Below are 17,172 nucleotides of genomic sequence, written 5' to 3'. Positions count from 1 at the left end.
GAGGGATGTGCAACTATGACATACAACTATCTACTGGGGCTTTGGGGAGAAAAGGGGAAAAAAAACAGGAGGATTGGCAATAGATGTTAGCTCAGGGCCTGTCTTCCTCAGCAAAAAAAGAGGAGGATTGGCATGGATGTTAGCTCAGGGCTGATCTTCCTCAAAAAAAAAAAAAAAAAAAGATGAGATAACAAATGCTGGCAAGGATGTGGAGAAAAGGGAACCCTTGTGCACTGTTGGTGGGAATGTAAACTGGTACAGCCACTATGGAAAATAGTATAGAAGTTCCTCAAAAAATTAAAAATAGAATTACCATGTGATTCAGCAATTCCATTTCTGAGTATATATCCAAAGGGAATGACAACACTAACTTGAAAAGATATCTGCACCCCCACATTCACAGCAGCATTATTTACAATAGCCAAGACTTGGAAACAACCTAAGTGTCCATCGATGGATGAACGGATAAGGTTGTGATATATATATATATATATATATACACACACACACACACACACACACGCACACAATGGAATATTATTTAGCCATAAAAAACGAGGAAATCCTGGGGCCAGCCCCATGGCCTCGTGCTTAAGTTTGGTGCGCTCCACTTTGGCGGCCCAGGTTTGGTTCCCGGGCATGGACCTACACCACTCGTCGGCGGCCATGCTGTGGCGGCACCCCACATACAAAATAGAGGAAGATCGGCACAGATGTTAGCTCAGGGCAAATCTTCTTCAAGCAAAAAGGGGAAGATTGGCAACAGATGTTAGCTCAGGGCGAATCTTCCTCAGCAAAAAAAAAAAAAAAAAAAACCCGAAAAACCAAAAACAAGGAAATCCTACCATTTGTGACAACTTGGATGGACCTTGAAGGCATTATGCTAAGTGAAATAAGTCAGACAAAAAAAAGACAAATACTGTATGATCTCACTTGTATGTGGAATGTAAAAAAACCCCAAAAAACCCACCAAACTCATAGAAAAAGAGATCAGATTTGTGGTTACCAGAGACGAGGGCGTGGAGGGAGGGGGAATTGGAGGAAGGTGGTTAAAAGGTACAAACTTCCAGTTATAAGATAAATAAGCACTAAGATCGTAATGCACAACGTGACTACTATAATTGAAAGTTGTTAAGAGAGTAGATCTTAAGCGTTCTCGTCACAAGGAGAAATTTTTTTCCTTTTTATTGTATCTATGTGAGATGATGAATGTTAACTAAACCTATTGTGATAATCATTTCACAATATGTGTAAATCAAACCATCATGCTGTATACCTTAAACTTATACAGTGATGTATGTCAATTATTTCTCAATAAAGCTGGAAAAAAATGGTGGTGATGGTATCCCTCTCGTGAACTGCACAGTTAGGATAGGGCGGGTTTAGAATTTGCCTAAGATATCAGCTTCAGATCTGAACTCCAGCTTTGCTGGTAGGTGGGGCAGCGTCATACAAATGCTGAGGCTTTGGAGATAGACAGAGCTGAGATGGAGTGTTGGCACCAATTCAGTTATGTGATCCTGGCTGAGTACCCAACCTTGCTGAGCCTCCTTTCCTTCTTTTTAAATGTGGGAGGGAATAATGCCAACCTTAGGGGGTTGTCTTTTTAAAATTTTATTTAAAACATTTTTAAATTGTGTTAAACGTAACATAAAATTTGCTATCTTAACAATTTTTTAAGTGTTAAGTACATTCACATTGTTGTGCAACCAATCTCCAGAACTTTTTCATCTTGCAAAACTGAAATTCTATATCCATTAAACAGCAACTCCCCATACCCCTCACCCCAACCCCAGGCAAATACCATTCTATTTTCTCTCTATGAATTTGACAACTCTAGGTACCTCTTATAAGTGGAATCATGCAGTATTTGTCTTTTTGTGTCTGGCTCATTTCACTTAGCATAATGTCCTCAAGGTTCATCCATGTTGTAGCATGTATCAGAATTTCCTCCCTGAATAATATTCCAGTGTATGCGTTTACCACAATCTTGTTATCCATTCACCTGTCAATGGACACCTGGGTTGCTTCTAACTTTTGGCTATTATGAATAATACTGCTATGAACGTGGGTCTACAAATATCTCTTAGAGACCCTGCTTTTAATTCTTTTGGATATATATCCAGAAATGGAATTGCTGGATAATGGTATTCTATTTTTAATTTTTTGAGGAACCACTATATTATTTTCCATAGCGGCTACATCATTTTATATTCCCAACAACAGTGCACAAGCGTTCCAGTTTCTCCGCATTCTCACCTATACTTGTCCTTTTCTTTTTTTTTTTTTTTTTTTGATACTAGCTATCCTAATGGTTATGAGGTGATATCTCACTGTGGTTTTGATATGCATTTCCCTAATTGTTAGTGATGTTGAGCATTTTTTTCATGTGCTTGTTGGCCATCTCTATATCTTCTTTGGAGAAATGTCTGTTCAGATCCTTTGCCCATTTTTTAATTGGGTGGTTTGTTTTTTTTGTTGTTGAGTTGTAAGAGTTCTTTATATATTCTGGGTATTAACTCCTTATCAGATATGTGATTTGCAAATATTTTCTCCCATTCCATAGGTTGCCTTTCTACTCTTTGATGTTGTGTCCTTTGATGCACAGAAAGGTTTTAATTTTGATGTGGTCCAAGTTATCTATCTTTTTTCTTTTGTTGTCTGTGTTTTTGGTGTCATATCAATGAAATCATTGCCAAATGCAATATCATAAAGTATTTGCCTTATGTTTTCTTCTAAGAGTTTTATAGTTTTAGCTCTTTGGTTTATGTCTTTTATCCATTTGGAGTTCATTTTTGTATATGTTGTAAGATAAGAGTCCAACTTTGTTCTTTTGCATGTGGATATCCAGTTTTCCCAGCACCATCTGTTGAAAAGACTGTCTTTTCCCACTGAATGGTCAGGAAGTTGTTTTGTGGATGAAATAAAATCCTGTATGTAAAACACCTAACAGCATGCCTGGCCGTGGCTTAAAAAATAATGGTCCCTCTTCCTCCCCCTTATTCTAAATGTGGCTTTTAACTGCTGAAGTTGAATCATAATAATTATAATAGCAAATACCTAATAGTGCTGTCTTTGTGCCAGGCTCTATTCCAAGCGCTTTTACGTATATTATCCCATGTAATTATCATAACTACTCTATGGGGTAGGTACTGTTGTTTTCACTAGCTTACCAGTGGGGAAACTGGGCACATAGAGGTTAAGTAATTTGCCCAGGGTTGCACAGCTAGTAAGTGGTGGAGCCTGTATTTGAACCCAGGTAGTTTGGCTCCAGAGTCTGTGGGCTAGTAAACTTAACATCTCCCTGTGTTGGGTGATGTTTGATGGCTCAGGCCTGTCATGAGCCTGAGGGGGAGTTTGGTGAATAAAGGACAGTGATGTGGCATCAGCCCTCAGGCCCGGATCTCTTGTAAAAGCAGCACCCCTAGAACTGCTGTGTTGGTTCAACCCATGTGCTTGGGAGGAGAATGTAGTGGTTCTGGTCCCTTCCTGTTTCTTGCCAGAGCCCCCTTATTCCAGGAGGAAGGTAAACCAGTTTTCTCTCTGTCTTTACAGAAAAGGCAACAGATGGCTCCCTGCAAAGCGAGGACTGGACGTTGAACATGGAGATCTGTGACATCATCAATGAGACGGAGGAAGGGTACGTGTGCTCCCCCACCCCCTCCTGTGAAGCTTGTCAGCTCCTGGGTGTCACTCAAGGCCTCTTGGGGTTTAAGGGTGTCAGGTGTTTTACTTTTTGTTTTGTTTTTGGTGTGTTTACTTTGGCATTTAATAAGCTGACACTCTTAATTATCTTTCCTCTTCCTGCCCAACTCCCCCCTAACTCCCCCGGTGGCAGTGCCTGAGTTAGACCAGTGATGACCTTTTAATAACCTGCTTTTGATCACAAGTGAAAACAAAGTTGCTTAGTTACTTGGTTCCCAGTGGTCGTTAGTCTCTGCAACCAGATCATTACCTCCTCTTGCCCCTCCTTCCCGGCCTCTGCCTCCCCTCCACAGATGTGGGGCTATCTCTGCCCTGCTTTGCTGGACTGGAGCCTCAGGAGTCAGAGAGAGCCCATGGTGTCTGTAGAGGAAGGCAGGGAGTGAGAAAATACGTGTGAGGCACAGAGCAGCCAGGGTTTCTGGCATGAGTGGACTTAACCCACAGGCCGCCTCTCTCGCATCCCTGGGCTTCCGGCTCTGTTCTTCTTGTTGTTGTGCACTATATATCCTCTTCTACATTACAGCTACATTCTATTTATACTTCTTCCAAATTAGTCTGTATCTGGCCCTCTGTCCACACCATAAAAACAGAATTTACTGTGGCCACGCCCTCTTGGTGAGGGGCGTGGTGAGGAGAACAGCCTGGACTCAGGCAGCCATGGGCTTGCATCTAGGCCCTGTCTCTTACAGCCTTGCCGTGAAAAAGTGAGCACCAACCTCTTAAGGTTGGTCCTGCTTTCATTCAACAAATATTTGCTGAGTGACTGCTTTGTGCTGGGCCCTCGTGTCAGTACTGAGGACACAATAGTGAACAGGACAGGCAGACTCCCTCTCCTTGGGAGCTGACAGTCTCGAGAGGAGAGGCAGGCCATAAACAAGATAACTAGAACATATAATGTGGTCAGCTGGTGAGAAGACTATGCAGAGAAATGAAGCTTGGAAGGGAGATAGGGAAGGAGAAGGCTGGGAATTAGCAATTTTAAATAGAGTAATCAAGGAAAGCCTCACTGAGAGGGTAACCTTGAGCAAAGCCTTGAAGGAAATGAGAGGGTGAGGTGTGACGGTTATACCAGGGAGAACTTTCCAGCACAGGGAACAACAAGCACAGAAGTCCTGGGAGAGAGGGTGTCCCATGTGTTTGAAAAACAGCAAGGAGGCTAGTGGGGCTGGAGTGGAGACAGAGAAGAGGGTGCTGGAGATGAGGTCAGAGATGTGAGGATCCAGATAACGCAGGCACCACAAGGACTCTTTGACTCAAGGTGAGAGGGGGATCCCTGGGAGGATTTGAGCAGAGAAGGGCGTGGTCTAACGTTCATTTTAAAGAGATCATTCTGGCTACAGGGTTCAGAGTGGCCTGCCTGGGGGTGAGCCAAGGGCAGAAACAGGGAAACCAGTTAGGAGGTTATTACAATAATCCTGTTGTGAGATGATGACCAGCTGTGACCAGGATGATAGTAGGGGGGAGGGAATGAGAATTGATCAGATTCTGAATGTATTTAGAAGGTGGAGCCAGTAGAATTTGCCAGTGTGGGCATGAGAGAAGAGTCAAGGATAACTCCAAGGTCTGGGGTCTGAACAGCTAGGGATGGCATAGTTATTTCCTGAGGTAGAGCAGGCCGAGGGTGCAGAGATCAGAAGTTCAGCTAAAATCCTTTAGATCTGCCAGTGAAGCCCCCGGGGGGCGATGCTGACAGGGTCATGGCACGGAGGAGTCTGGCATTGGGGCAGTGGCCTGTACTGGAGATGTAAGTTTGGGAGTCTTTGGTGAAAGATGGCATATTTCTGCCATCTAAATGTAGGTGGTCAGCTCGGTGCCTGGCACAGGGACGTGATTCACAAACAGCTGTTGGGGACTATGTATTTCTAATACCATACTAACTGGCCTCACACTAGTCATCTTCCTCAGACCCACTTGGGCTCTTTTCTTCCTCATGTCCCCCTCAGACACCACTCATTCGCTCATTTATCCAGTTGTCCAGACACATTTATTGACCCCACAGTTGGAGACGCAGCTAGTTCCAGGATGCTAAGGTGAGTGCACCAGGGCCGCTCTTGAGGCACTCACTGGGCAGGACCAGGCAGGCTGTTGGCTGAGGCATGTGCACATTGCTGTGGACTCAGAGGGAGAGGCAGTGGGGATGCCTCCTGGAGGGGTGGGGTTCAGGCTGGGGCCTCAAGGATGGCGGGAAGAGAAGTGTGCCATATAGCTAAGGGTGGCATGAAAAGGGCAGTGTGTCGGGGACACAGATGGTCTGGGTGCACAGGGAAGAAGTGGGGAAAGGGAGTGTCTGGAGCAGAGGCTGGAAAGGTGATTCAGGTCAGGTTGTGAAGCTTCTTCCTGTGTCATCCTCTAGAATCAGGCTGTGGTCTCCAGGTGATCCATCTACCTTTGCCCCTTTCCCTCTGTCCATTCTCCACGCTGCAGGCAGAGGGTCTCCTAGAAACTCGGAACCCATCAAGTCACTCCCTTGCTAACAAGCCTTTGCTCAGGGTAAAGGTCCTTAATGGCTGCTGTGTGCTACCCTGGCCCCTGTGCTGCTGCACTGGGGGCCCTGGCCCCTGTCCTCCCTCTTCAGCCCCGTTTCTGCTCCTTGAATTGCCCACATTCCTGTACCCAGTTTGCAGTTCTCCACACATCTAAAGGATATACCAATAGGTGTTGGAAAGAAGCTTCCTCATTCCAAAGGAGCTAAAGCCTCCCTCCAGGGTCTGAGAGGTGGGTCAGCTTCCCTTTCCAATCCTCAACTCACAGAAGACCTGGTTGCACCTTCCTCTTAAAGCAGCCCACGCTCCTGTTCCTGAGTTTTTGAGGAAGAGCATCTCAGTGACTCCTGGGGGTTCTCTGTCCTTGCCTCTACCGTGAGGTCATGTCCAAATCTCTTCCTAAGTGGGAGAAAACCCCCACAAGTCCAGCTAACGCTCAGGTACCTGGCCCCTGCTGTTCTCTCTATTCCCCCTGACCTCTCCTTCCATTGATTTCTTGTCAGTCACTGGATCTCAGTTTGAATCTCATTTCCTGGACACCCCTCTCTCCTAATTTGGGTAAGTTGCCTAGTATGTGATTTCATAATACCCTATATTATACTTAGGCTCATCACAGTTTAAACACATATTTTGACCTTTGTTAGAGTGTCTGTCTCGCCCCCAGTCCCTCCTAGACTGTGAGCTTCGTGAGGGCAGGAATTCTCTTTTACTCGCCATTTTATCCCCAGCACCTGCACAATGCACACATAATTGGCTCTTAACAAACATTTGTTAAATAAGTGAATAAATGCATGAAGTCCCTAAGGAACCCATAGTCTGATGAGGAATGCAAGCATGTGAACATAATCATAACACAGCGTGATGAGTGCTCCAAGAGAGAAGCTGTAAATAGCTAAGGAGAGAGACTAGGGCAGTGGCAGCTGGCTGGCCTTGGGGCTATCAGCAGCGAAGTCTTCTTGAAAGTGGTGACACCCAAGTGGAGTCTTACATAATATGAGGGTGTCAGCCAGGTGAGGTGGGTGTATGGCAGGGGAGACAGGGGACACCTAGGCTGGAGCTCAGTGTGTGCAATGTGTGCATAGGAAGGGACATGTAATGGTATTAGGGGCACAGAGCCTGACGCTACCCACCTGGGCTGGAATCCTAGGTCTTCCACTCGCTTGCCAGGTGACCCTCAGTGAGTTACTTCATCTCCTTTGTCTCAGTTTCCTCATACATAAAATGGGGTACCATTAGTCCCTATCTTGTGGCTTCACTGCCCTTACCCTGTCTGCCATTCTCTGAGATTGCCATGTGCCAGTCCCCTGTGCTGAGCTCTGGAGTGCACCAGCTCATGCAGCACCCCCAACAGCCATATGAACTAGGGACAGCCCATTTTAATGTTGAAAGAGTGGTTTGGTCGCTTGCCAAAGGTCTCACAGCACAGCTAGGAAGGGCAGATGTAGGAGGTAAGCCCAGGCGGACCTGGCTCCAGCCACTGAAGCTCTGCCTGCACGTTTATTTATTCAGAGCTTCACCTCTGGGAGGCTCTGGTCCTGGAGGGAGCAGATTTGGTGAGCTGCCCCACAGGTCCCTCCCTGGGCTTTACCTGATGTCCAGGGCCAAGGTCACCTCCAGCCTGAGGCCTTGTGTGGCAGTCCCTTGTGCCCTGGATCCGTGGTCGTTAACAAGGAGTACCTGGCTGAATAAGTGACCAGGAATGCTTTAGACCCTGTTTACCAGGCCTCACCCAGAGCTACCTAATTAGGGCACAGACGTGTGCATTTGATAAGTGCTTCCCAGGCGATTCTGATGTGCAGCTCTGCTGAGGATCCGCTGACCTGGGTCATCTTCATGACCCTTCTCTGGACCTTGCCCAGCTTGTTGAATCTTCGTCTGTGCCTCAGCCTCTAAGCTGGAGGGGCCGCAGAGGAGTAATCACCAGGTGAATGCAGTGGAGCGAGGTTATACATAGTGGGTGTTCACGGTGGGGGGCAGCCATGTCCTCTTGGGGGATGAGGAGAAAGCGTCTCAGAAGCGGCAGTTCTGGGACCGCAGGACAAGTTGGGTTCCGTATGACTGCAAAGAAGGGCTCTTATGAGTCTGGGGTCAAGGAGGCTTTGGGGAGGCTAACGATGGCCAGAGGCCAGATCCTGAGGCTTTGGGGATTGCCCTGAGGGTCCTGACCTTTCCTCCGAAAGCTGCCGGGGTGTTGGGGCACCTCACACATGCCTTCCCTCCTAGTCCTTTCTTCCTGCTCCATCTTGGCTCTTGACTCTTCCTTCTCTCTTTTCTTCCTGTTTCTAACTCCATGCTGTCTAATCTGCTGCTGCTGCTGCTTGAAACTTTGCAATTCCTCTGACATGCCTTTGATCCTCCTCTCTGAAGCTTCTTCCCCAGGGAGAGAGATAAATACTTGCTTTTGTGCTCACCCAGTCACTCTCTGGCAGTACTTCCTGCGGATGAATTTTCACATTAACTCAACCCCTCCAGCCTGCTGACTCTGATTGCCCTCCACCAGCATCACCCCCACCCCGGGAGAGCTCTGAGTGTGCTGATGCTCTGTGAGCTGTAAGGGATCGCAGCCCTCGGAGGCTATTCCCGGTTTTCTGCTTCATGAAAGTTCAAGAGGAGAGGAATGAGACTGGGTTGAGAGGGATGGCGGCCGTGGGTCAGGGCTAACCGTGGCTTGGCAGAGCCTTTGAGAGAGAGGAATTTATCCATACCCCTGGCCAGTAGCTGCTGACCTTCATCAGCTCGAGTCCACAAACAATCCTCAAAGCGGAGATCTTGTCAAGTCCCATATTTGCAGAAATCAGCATCCCTGTTTGAAAACTGCAGCCATACTGCAAACACACTTGGCAGGGACCCATTCCCCAGAGAGCCTCATCGCATCAGCCCTCCAACTCAGGAGCCAAGAATTCCTGCAGGCAGCTGTGTTGCAAGTTGGGAATGGGAAATAGGTGACTCAGGGTGTTTTTTTATTTCCTTTAGAAGCCTTGCCTTGCTACTGTGTATTTCTGTCTAAATTGGGCTGACCAGCAGAGCTTCCACCTTCTACTCTCCCTGCTTCCGCACACATATTTGAAAGGACTTTTTCGTTTCGTAAATAGATCACAAATATTTCAGAGCTATAGGAATAGGAGGTCCCTGATTTACGGACGTTCAGCTTTGGAAAGACCCAGATATATTGACGTGTCGATGGGTGGAAGGCTGGAACCCACTCGCCAGAGGTAGCTTTTAGTCCCACAACTTGGTTGAATCCTGGCTTAGAATAAATTAAACAACGTGTTAGACGCAAGAGCTGCGCCTAATAGGTGCTCTTAGAGGGCTGTTAGAACAGTGATTTAAGGAAGAATGTGTTCCAGTTTCCAAACAAGCAGCTTGTGAAGGAGCTTTCGAACATGGCCCGTTTGTAAACTGGGGAGCGTGTAATTCTACGAGATTCCTTCTGGGAATCCATATCAGATTCATTACCTAAGAACACACAATTCCTTGGTTTTGAGGAGACTGAAGTTTTCTCAGGGGAAAAGGAGTTTCGTGGAACCAGGGAGGAGCTGAACTTCCAGGCCTAAGCAAGGCCTGGCCATTCTCTCTTCTGCGTCTCTCTCTGGTTTCTTCAGTATACCCACGGACCAGTGGGTTAGTTATTGTTTTGAATAAATAATACTTGCAAGTGATAGAAAATTCAAAAGGCCTGCAAAAAGGCAGTCCAGTGGAAAACTTCCCTTTCTCTTCTGTCACCCAGTTCCCCTCCTAAGGGGCAGCCAAAGTTCCCAGCTTCTTGTGATTCTCTGCCCCTTGCTGGGTGTGCCATGTGTATGTTCACAGTCTTTTTATAGCTCAGATAGTAGCATCCCTCCTGCACAGCTCTGCAGAGGACTCTATTCACGGGACTTTGAGTTTGCTCCATATTGCAGCTACACAGTATTTCATTGTGTGCATAAACATGATTTAATTTGGTCATATCAATGGACATTTAGTTTGTTTCCAATCTTTTACATTTACAAACATGCTGCAGCAAATAACCTTGTATATATGCTAGTTCACACAAATGGGGGCAAATCTGCAGGATAGTACCCCAAACTAGAATTTGCAAGGATCTTAATATGTCCTTTTCTTCAGGCCAAAGGATGCCATTCGAGCCCTGAAGAAGCGGCTGAACGGGAACCGGAACTACAGAGAGGTGATGCTCGCATTAACAGTGAGTGCTGCCCTCTTGGAAGTGGGAAAGCGTTCGGGAAAATCCGTGCTCCTAGCCTTGCCCCACTCACAGGGCCTTCCCTCTGTCCACTCAGCACAGCCTCCTGTGGATGGTGTGGTGCGTGTGCTGCTGGAGTGCAGCAGAGCCTCCCCACAGTGCCCTTGGGTTTTCTTGCCCTGCTCTGAAGTGGGGAGTGAGCTTCAATCCATGTATACCAGCAGAAGATAAGGCATGGGCAGCACTGACTAGTGCAGAAGCCCAGCGCAGAGAAGCCAAAGGCCTAGGTTTGGGTCTCCTTTTGGCCACCAGCCTGCTGTGAGACATCTAGGCTAGCTGCTTCACTGGCTGTCAGCTTCCTCTTTATAAAAATGCTAACTTCCACTGAGTACCTACTGAGGACTGTGCTGAGCTTTTCAGATGTTAATGCAAATGCTTACAATAACCTTCCAAAATAGGTTTCATCACCCCCCTCACACAGATGAAGAAACTGAGGCTCAGAGAGGTCTAGGGGTTTGTCCAGACTACACAACTAGAGAGCTACCCAGCTGTGGATTATGGGGTAAAAAGTGATCACTGCTGCAGAGGTTCTTGAAAGAGTCAGCCAAGTGACTCCGTTCAGGAACAGACCAGATTTTTGCCCTCCTTAAAATGTCAGAAAATTAAAAGGGACCGCTTCAGGTGTTATTTCTGTCTTGAAAGCTAACAGTTCTTCAGATGTGGCAAAATCTGGGCCACAGTGAATTCTTATAATGGAAACTGTAACAGGTCAGTGCGTGGGCTTCTCTGTAGGTTTGAATAGTTTGTTATTTATCGGAGACGGCTATAACATGTTTCCTTTTACAGCAGAGAAACTGTTTGGATTTTTTGCCCAAGTGAAAACCCAAAACTTTTTAGGAGAGTTCTCTGCCAGGGAATTGAGATTTGAATAGTAAAGGAGAAAAAGACCAGTTGAGAAATAGAGAGTTGAAAGCTTTTGGTTTTTTCTCAGGATTTGAGCCATGGCATTCACTAAACCCAGAGTGATGCCCAAAATGAATTGTTTTCAGTAACTGAAGTCACCAGGGAGTGAACTTGAACGTGTCGGGACATTTTCCTGGGCTCTAAAGCCTGTCACTTGACGCGCCCAACTTCATGGTAACTGTAGTGGATGGAAAGCTTCCTCAAGTGGTCTCTGCCTTTACTTCCTTCCCACAACAGAGCATGATAAGCATCGTTTTACCTTTCCTGATGGTCTTTATTATTATTATTATTATTCCCCCCCAGCTTTATTACAATATTATTGACATATAACGTAAGTAAAGTTTAAGACGTACGATGTGATGATTTGATACACGTATATATTACAAAATGATTTCCACAATAAGGTTAGTTAACACCTCCATACCCTCTCATAATTACCTTTTTTGTGTGTGTGGTGATAGCATTTAAGATGTACTTTCTTAACAACTTTCAAGTATATACTACAGTATTATTAATTATAGTTACCATGCTGTGCATTAGATCCCCAGAACTTATTTATCTTGTAGCTGGGAGTTGTACCTTTGACCAACATCTCCCCTTTTTCCCCACCCCCTAGCCCCTGACAACCACTATTCTGTTCTGTTTCCATGAGTTTGGCTTTTTTAGAGTCTACATATAAGCGAGAACATACAGTATTTGTCTTTCTCTATCTGACTTATTTCACTTAGCATAATGACCCCAAGTTCCATCCATGTTGTCACAAAAGTCAGGATTTCCTTTCTTTTTAAGGCGGAATAATATTCCATTGTATATATATACACTACATTTTCTTTATTCTGTTCACTCATCAGTGGACACTTAGGTTGTTTCCATGTCTTGGCTATTGTGAGTAATGCTGCCGTGAACATGAGAATGCAAATCTCTCTTCGATATCCTGTTTTCATGTCCTTTGGATGTGTACCCAGAAGTGGAATTGCTGGATTGATGGTAGATCTATGTTTAATTCTTTGAGGAACCTCCACACTGTGTTCCACAGTGGCTGCACCAATTTACATTCCCAGCAACAGTGCCCAAGGCTTCCCTTTTCTCCACGTCCTTGCCAACACTTGTTGTCTCTTGCCTTTTTAATAGTAGCTGTTCTAACAGGTGTGAGGTGATACTTTATTGTGGTTTTGCTTTGCATTTCTCTGATGATTAGTAATGTTGAACACCTTTTCATGTACCTGTTGGCCACTTGTGTGTCTTCTTTGGAAAAATGTCTATTTAAGTCCATTTAATGTCTATTTAAGACCAATGTCAAGGAGCACTTTCCCTATGTTTTCTTTTAATAGTTTTACAGTTTCAGGTCTTAATTTAAGTCTTTAGTCCATTTTGAGTTAATTTTTGTGAATGGTGTAAGATAGTGATCCAATTTCATTCTTCTGCATGTGGCTGTCCAGTGTTCCCTGCACCATGTATTGAAGAGACTATCCTTTCCCTATTGAGTCTTCTTGGCTCTCTTGTCAAATATTGGTTGACCGTGTGAGTTTATTTCTGGACTCTCGATTGTGTTCCATTGGTTTATGTGTCTGTTTTTCTGCCAGTATCATACTGTTCTGATTACTATAGCTTTGTAATATAGTTTGATATCAGGAAGTGTGATTCCTCCAGTTTTGTCCTTCTTTCTCAAGATTGCTTTGGTTATTCAGGGTCTTTTGTGGTTCCATGTGAATTTTAGGATTATTTTTTCTATTTCTGTGAAATTATAGATGGCTTTGGGTAGTATGGACATTTTAACAATATTAGTTCTTCCAAGCCATGAACACAGGGTATCTTTCCATTTATTTGTGTCGTCTTCAATTTCTTTCATCAATGTCTTATAATTTTCAGGGTATGGATCATTCACTTCCTTGGTTAAATTTATTCCTAAGTTTTTTTGCAGATCTTCCCTGCAGATCTAGTGATGCCGTTGGGAGACTTATGAAGTGTGTAGATCCATTGTCCCTGCATCAAAGGCCCCAGCCTGGTGCACATTACGTGGTCTCATGTCTGCTTTTATGGCTTCTTTGTCTTGGTCTTCACTTACCCTGTTAGTCGCTCTCAGTCTTCCTGCTACTTGTGGGCCTTTCCTAACTTCACATCTGTACCTGCCAAGATTGTTAATATTTACCCAAAATAGGAGTTAGTCAGAGGCCCTGAGGGGCTCTCTGCTTGGGCCTTAGTGAATGGGCTTGAAATGTCTATTTCTGATTGCTTGGAGTCTCCTTTTGCTTACTCTGTGGGCTTTGACTACATTCTAGAAAATTGCCACTGTGTGTTTCACGCCCTACAACCCGCAGGGACAGGTTTGCCGAGGGCCTTTTTGGCAGAGTGGCCTGAAGTGGACCACCGTGCCTCCTCGGCTGAGTGGCCCTTGCCAGCTAGGGAGGACCTCCTGCTCGCCTAGGCTTCAGAGCTTCCCTGTAGCACATGGCCCCCTGTCCAGGGCATTTCCAAGCCTGTGTACCTGAGCCCCAAAGGCCAGGCTAGGACACTGACTTTAAAGTCTGCTGTCTAAGAAAACGTAAGGATGTGTTCCCTGAAGGTGAGAAGTGCATCCTGGCCCACTGCTGCCCTGAGTGTGGAGGCACGCCACAGCCACTCCCACCTCAGCCTTCCTGCTCTTCTTTTTTTTTTTAAAGATTTTATTTATTTATTTTCCCCCCAAAGCCCCAGTAGATAGTTGTATGTCATAGCTGCACATGCTTCTAGTTGCTGTATGTGGGACATGGCCTCAGCATGGCCGGAGAAGCGGTGCGTCGGTGCGCGCCCGGGGTCCGAACCCGGGCTGCCAGCAGCGGAGCACACACACTTAACCGCCAAGCCACGAGGCCGGCTCCTTTCTGCTCTTCTTTTATTTATTTATTTGTGAGGAAGACCAGCCCTGAGCTAACATCTGCCAATCCTCCTCTTTTCGCTGAGGAAGATTGGCCCTGGGCTAACATCCATGCCCATCTTCTTCCACTTTATATGGGACGCCACCACAGCATGGCTTAACAAGCGGTGCTTCGGTGCACGCCCGGGATCCGAACCGGCGAACCCCGGGCTGCCCCAGTGGAGCGCGCACTTAACTGCTTGCACCACCGGGCCGGCCCCCTGCTCTTCTTTTTCCGTGTTCTCTCCCGCCATGCATGCTTTCCTCCTCAGCCTCCTGCCCTGTCCTTTCCCACCTGCTCCTTACAAAATAAACCGTTCTTCCTGCCACCTGCCTCAGCCACAGCAGCCTGCATAGAGGCCATTAGGAGTTAAGAGGAGGCTTTTAGAGGATCCTAGGAAGAAGGGCGACTGTGAGTTCCTTGAGGACAGGAAGAATCCCACTGGGTCATCTCTGCAGCCCCCGCCAGTCACTGTGAGAGAGAATGCTGGCTACCTCATGCTCACCCACAATCAAGTACAAGCAGAGGCTAAGAGAATGCCCTCGGGCTGAGGAACACCTCAGCGGCCCGCAGATGCTGAGCTGTGGAGTGCTCCTCGGCAAGCCGAGCGGAACGCGGGGTCTCCCACGGGGCAGCAGCAATGGGAACACGGGAACAGCGTGACTGGCTACAGGGCTGCCAGGCTCGGGGCCAGTCCCAGCTCTGGCCTCCTCAGTCAAGTTGCTGGCACCTCCAAGCCTCAGCTTCCTCATCTCTAAAATGGGATGATGCCCACCTTACTGGGTTATTTCAAGGACCAAATGAGGGAACAAGAAACTCAGCACACATTGCCTGTCACCCAAGAGACTCTCGGCTAGTCGTGGAAGAGAGTTATGAGGGAGGGATGGCCCCGTGGCCTCGTTGTGGGTGAGGAGACGGGGGCTCCCGAGAGGGCTGATTGGAGCTGCCGTCCTGCTTCTGGCACTGACCAGCAGTTTGTACCTCGACCAGTTTCTTCACCTTCCTAAGCCTAACTCTAAAAAAACGAATGGAATAGTAACTTAAAGAGAGTTGATTAGTTGTGAGAATTACATGAAATTATATAGAATGTGAACGAGTCCCTCGCAGTGTCTGGCATATTGTCTGCGTTTGGACCTTTCTTTATGGCCTTGCTTTATGGAGGTAAGGCCTCATTGTGTGAACAGCCAGCCCTGTGGAATGGCTGCGTCAGGCAATCAGTGGTCAGGTTAGGTTGGGCAGATGAGGATAACCCCCACAGTGAGAGCTGTCCCCTGTTGCTGGTGACATCCTTCCAAGGAGGCATGCCCCAGTAGTCGACTGTGGCGCTGGGGGCTGCTGGTGTGGGAAGGGCCAGGTCATACCTGAAGGTATGAGTTGGTTTACAGAGAGCTGAGAAGCTCAGAAAGCTGTGTTCCAGGCTGGAGAGACCCCCCAGATGGTACTTCGGAATTCTACGGGGCCTCTCCCCTGTCCTGTGGGGACTGAGAAGCTGTCCCTTTACTCAAGTGTGTGCAGCAGCCTTATGAATATATATCGTCATAACCCTCATTGACTAACTCCTCTCCCACGCAGGGCACTGTGTTAGGTGTTTCACACACACACTCTCTCATCCTTACTACAGTCCTGCAAGGGGACACTCATGTGCCCACTTTACGGATGAGGAAGCTAGGGCTCAGACAGACTTGTCCTGGGCCATTCAGGGAGAAAGGGATGGAGCTGAAATTCAGACCCACGTTGGGCAGCGGCCAGAGCCCATACACCGTGCTTTTCTGAGGGGCTAAGGCCTGTGTAACTCATTTCTCCAGACATGGGAGGAGCGGGCAGGGTTTGAAGCAAACGTGGACCTTAAAGCCAACTGGCAGCTGAGGCCCACAAACCATTTATTAAGGGTAGAAAATCCTCTGTCATTGCCAATTTTAGTTGCAGAAGCAGGGTTGTGTGGGGTGTGCAAGGTGTGTGTGTGTTTGCTTCCCCACATACAAGGTCCAATAACTCACTAGGCAAGTCAGGCTGTCACAGCAGCCTTCTCTTATGACAGAACCTTTGTTGGCTAATGCCTCACACCCAGAAACCCAGAGAGAGGAGTTAAAATGCTGATTTTTCAGGGACCAGTCAGTCGCTTTGATCCCATTAAAACACCAGCATTCTTCTCATGCAAAACTGGTGCCTCAATTACCAACTAATTGCCTGATTATTATGCAGAGAACAGGAGACTTTAGTCAGCAAGGTGCTGCCACCATCCTCAAGGAATGACTGAATTAGCATGTGGGTATGCCTGTGCCATCTCCATTTGATTGTGGAGGAGACGGTCAGAAGGACGATCTGGGAGAAGGAGACGGGTGGTGGAAATTCAGCTGCCCTCCTCAGTTCCTGGCGGCTCCTCTAGCTCCCACGTGGTGACCTCTCTTTCCTCTCCCCCACATCAGGTGCTAGAGACATGTGTGAAGAACTGTGGCCACCGCTTCCACGTTCTCGTGGCCAACCGAGATTTCATCGACAGTGTTCTGGTCAAAATCATCTCTCCTAAGAACAACCCTCCCACCATTGTACAGGACAAAGTGCTCGCTCTGATCCAGGTGCGTCGGTTCCCCTTGTCCAGTTTGTTGGGACAGAGTATGATGGAGCCTCTTATCAGTGAGTCCTTATCAGTGAGTCCTTATCAGTGAGTCCTTCTGCTTTCCCATCATTCAGAGGAAAGAATGGAGGCTTCTGGGTTTAAATATTTCTTGCAAAGTACTTATTTTTTTACACTCATCCCACTGTAATGAAACCCTAAGTGGTGGCTCTACAGCCAGTGGACAGAGCCTTCATTGCACTTTTCTGAGAGCCTGGCCCTCTGCTGCCCACAAGGGCAAGTGGGGGTCCTTGACAGGTCTCTGAGCCATCAGGGACAATGTGGAGTAGGACGGGCCATATTAGAGCCCTGTTCAGGGCTGGCGAGTTGGAG

The 17,172-nt window shown here is 46.9% G+C and overlaps 1 protein-coding gene across 4 annotated transcripts in view; it reads left to right on the top strand.

Moving 5' to 3' along the window:
- The window catches only part of TOM1L2 (target of myb1 like 2 membrane trafficking protein), a 120,476-nt gene that overhangs the window by 58,405 nt on the left and 44,899 nt on the right, over positions 1-17,172 (top strand). For all 4 annotated transcript variants that reach the window (XM_058559536.1, XM_058559535.1, XM_058559538.1 and 1 more), the window contains exons 2-4: positions 3,556-3,640; positions 10,293-10,371; positions 16,652-16,801. In XM_058559536.1, coding sequence (XP_058415519.1) covers positions 3,556-3,640; positions 10,293-10,371; positions 16,652-16,801 — 314 coding nt within the window. The remainder of the gene's footprint in view (positions 1-3,555; positions 3,641-10,292; positions 10,372-16,651; positions 16,802-17,172) is intronic.

This window comes from Diceros bicornis, chromosome 18 (genome assembly GCF_020826845.1).
Source record: "Diceros bicornis minor isolate mBicDic1 chromosome 18, mDicBic1.mat.cur, whole genome shotgun sequence".
NCBI lineage: Eukaryota > Metazoa > Chordata > Mammalia > Perissodactyla > Rhinocerotidae > Diceros > Diceros bicornis.
Note: the sequence above shows the minus strand (reverse complement) of the source record. Positions and strands in the feature narration are given on the sequence as shown.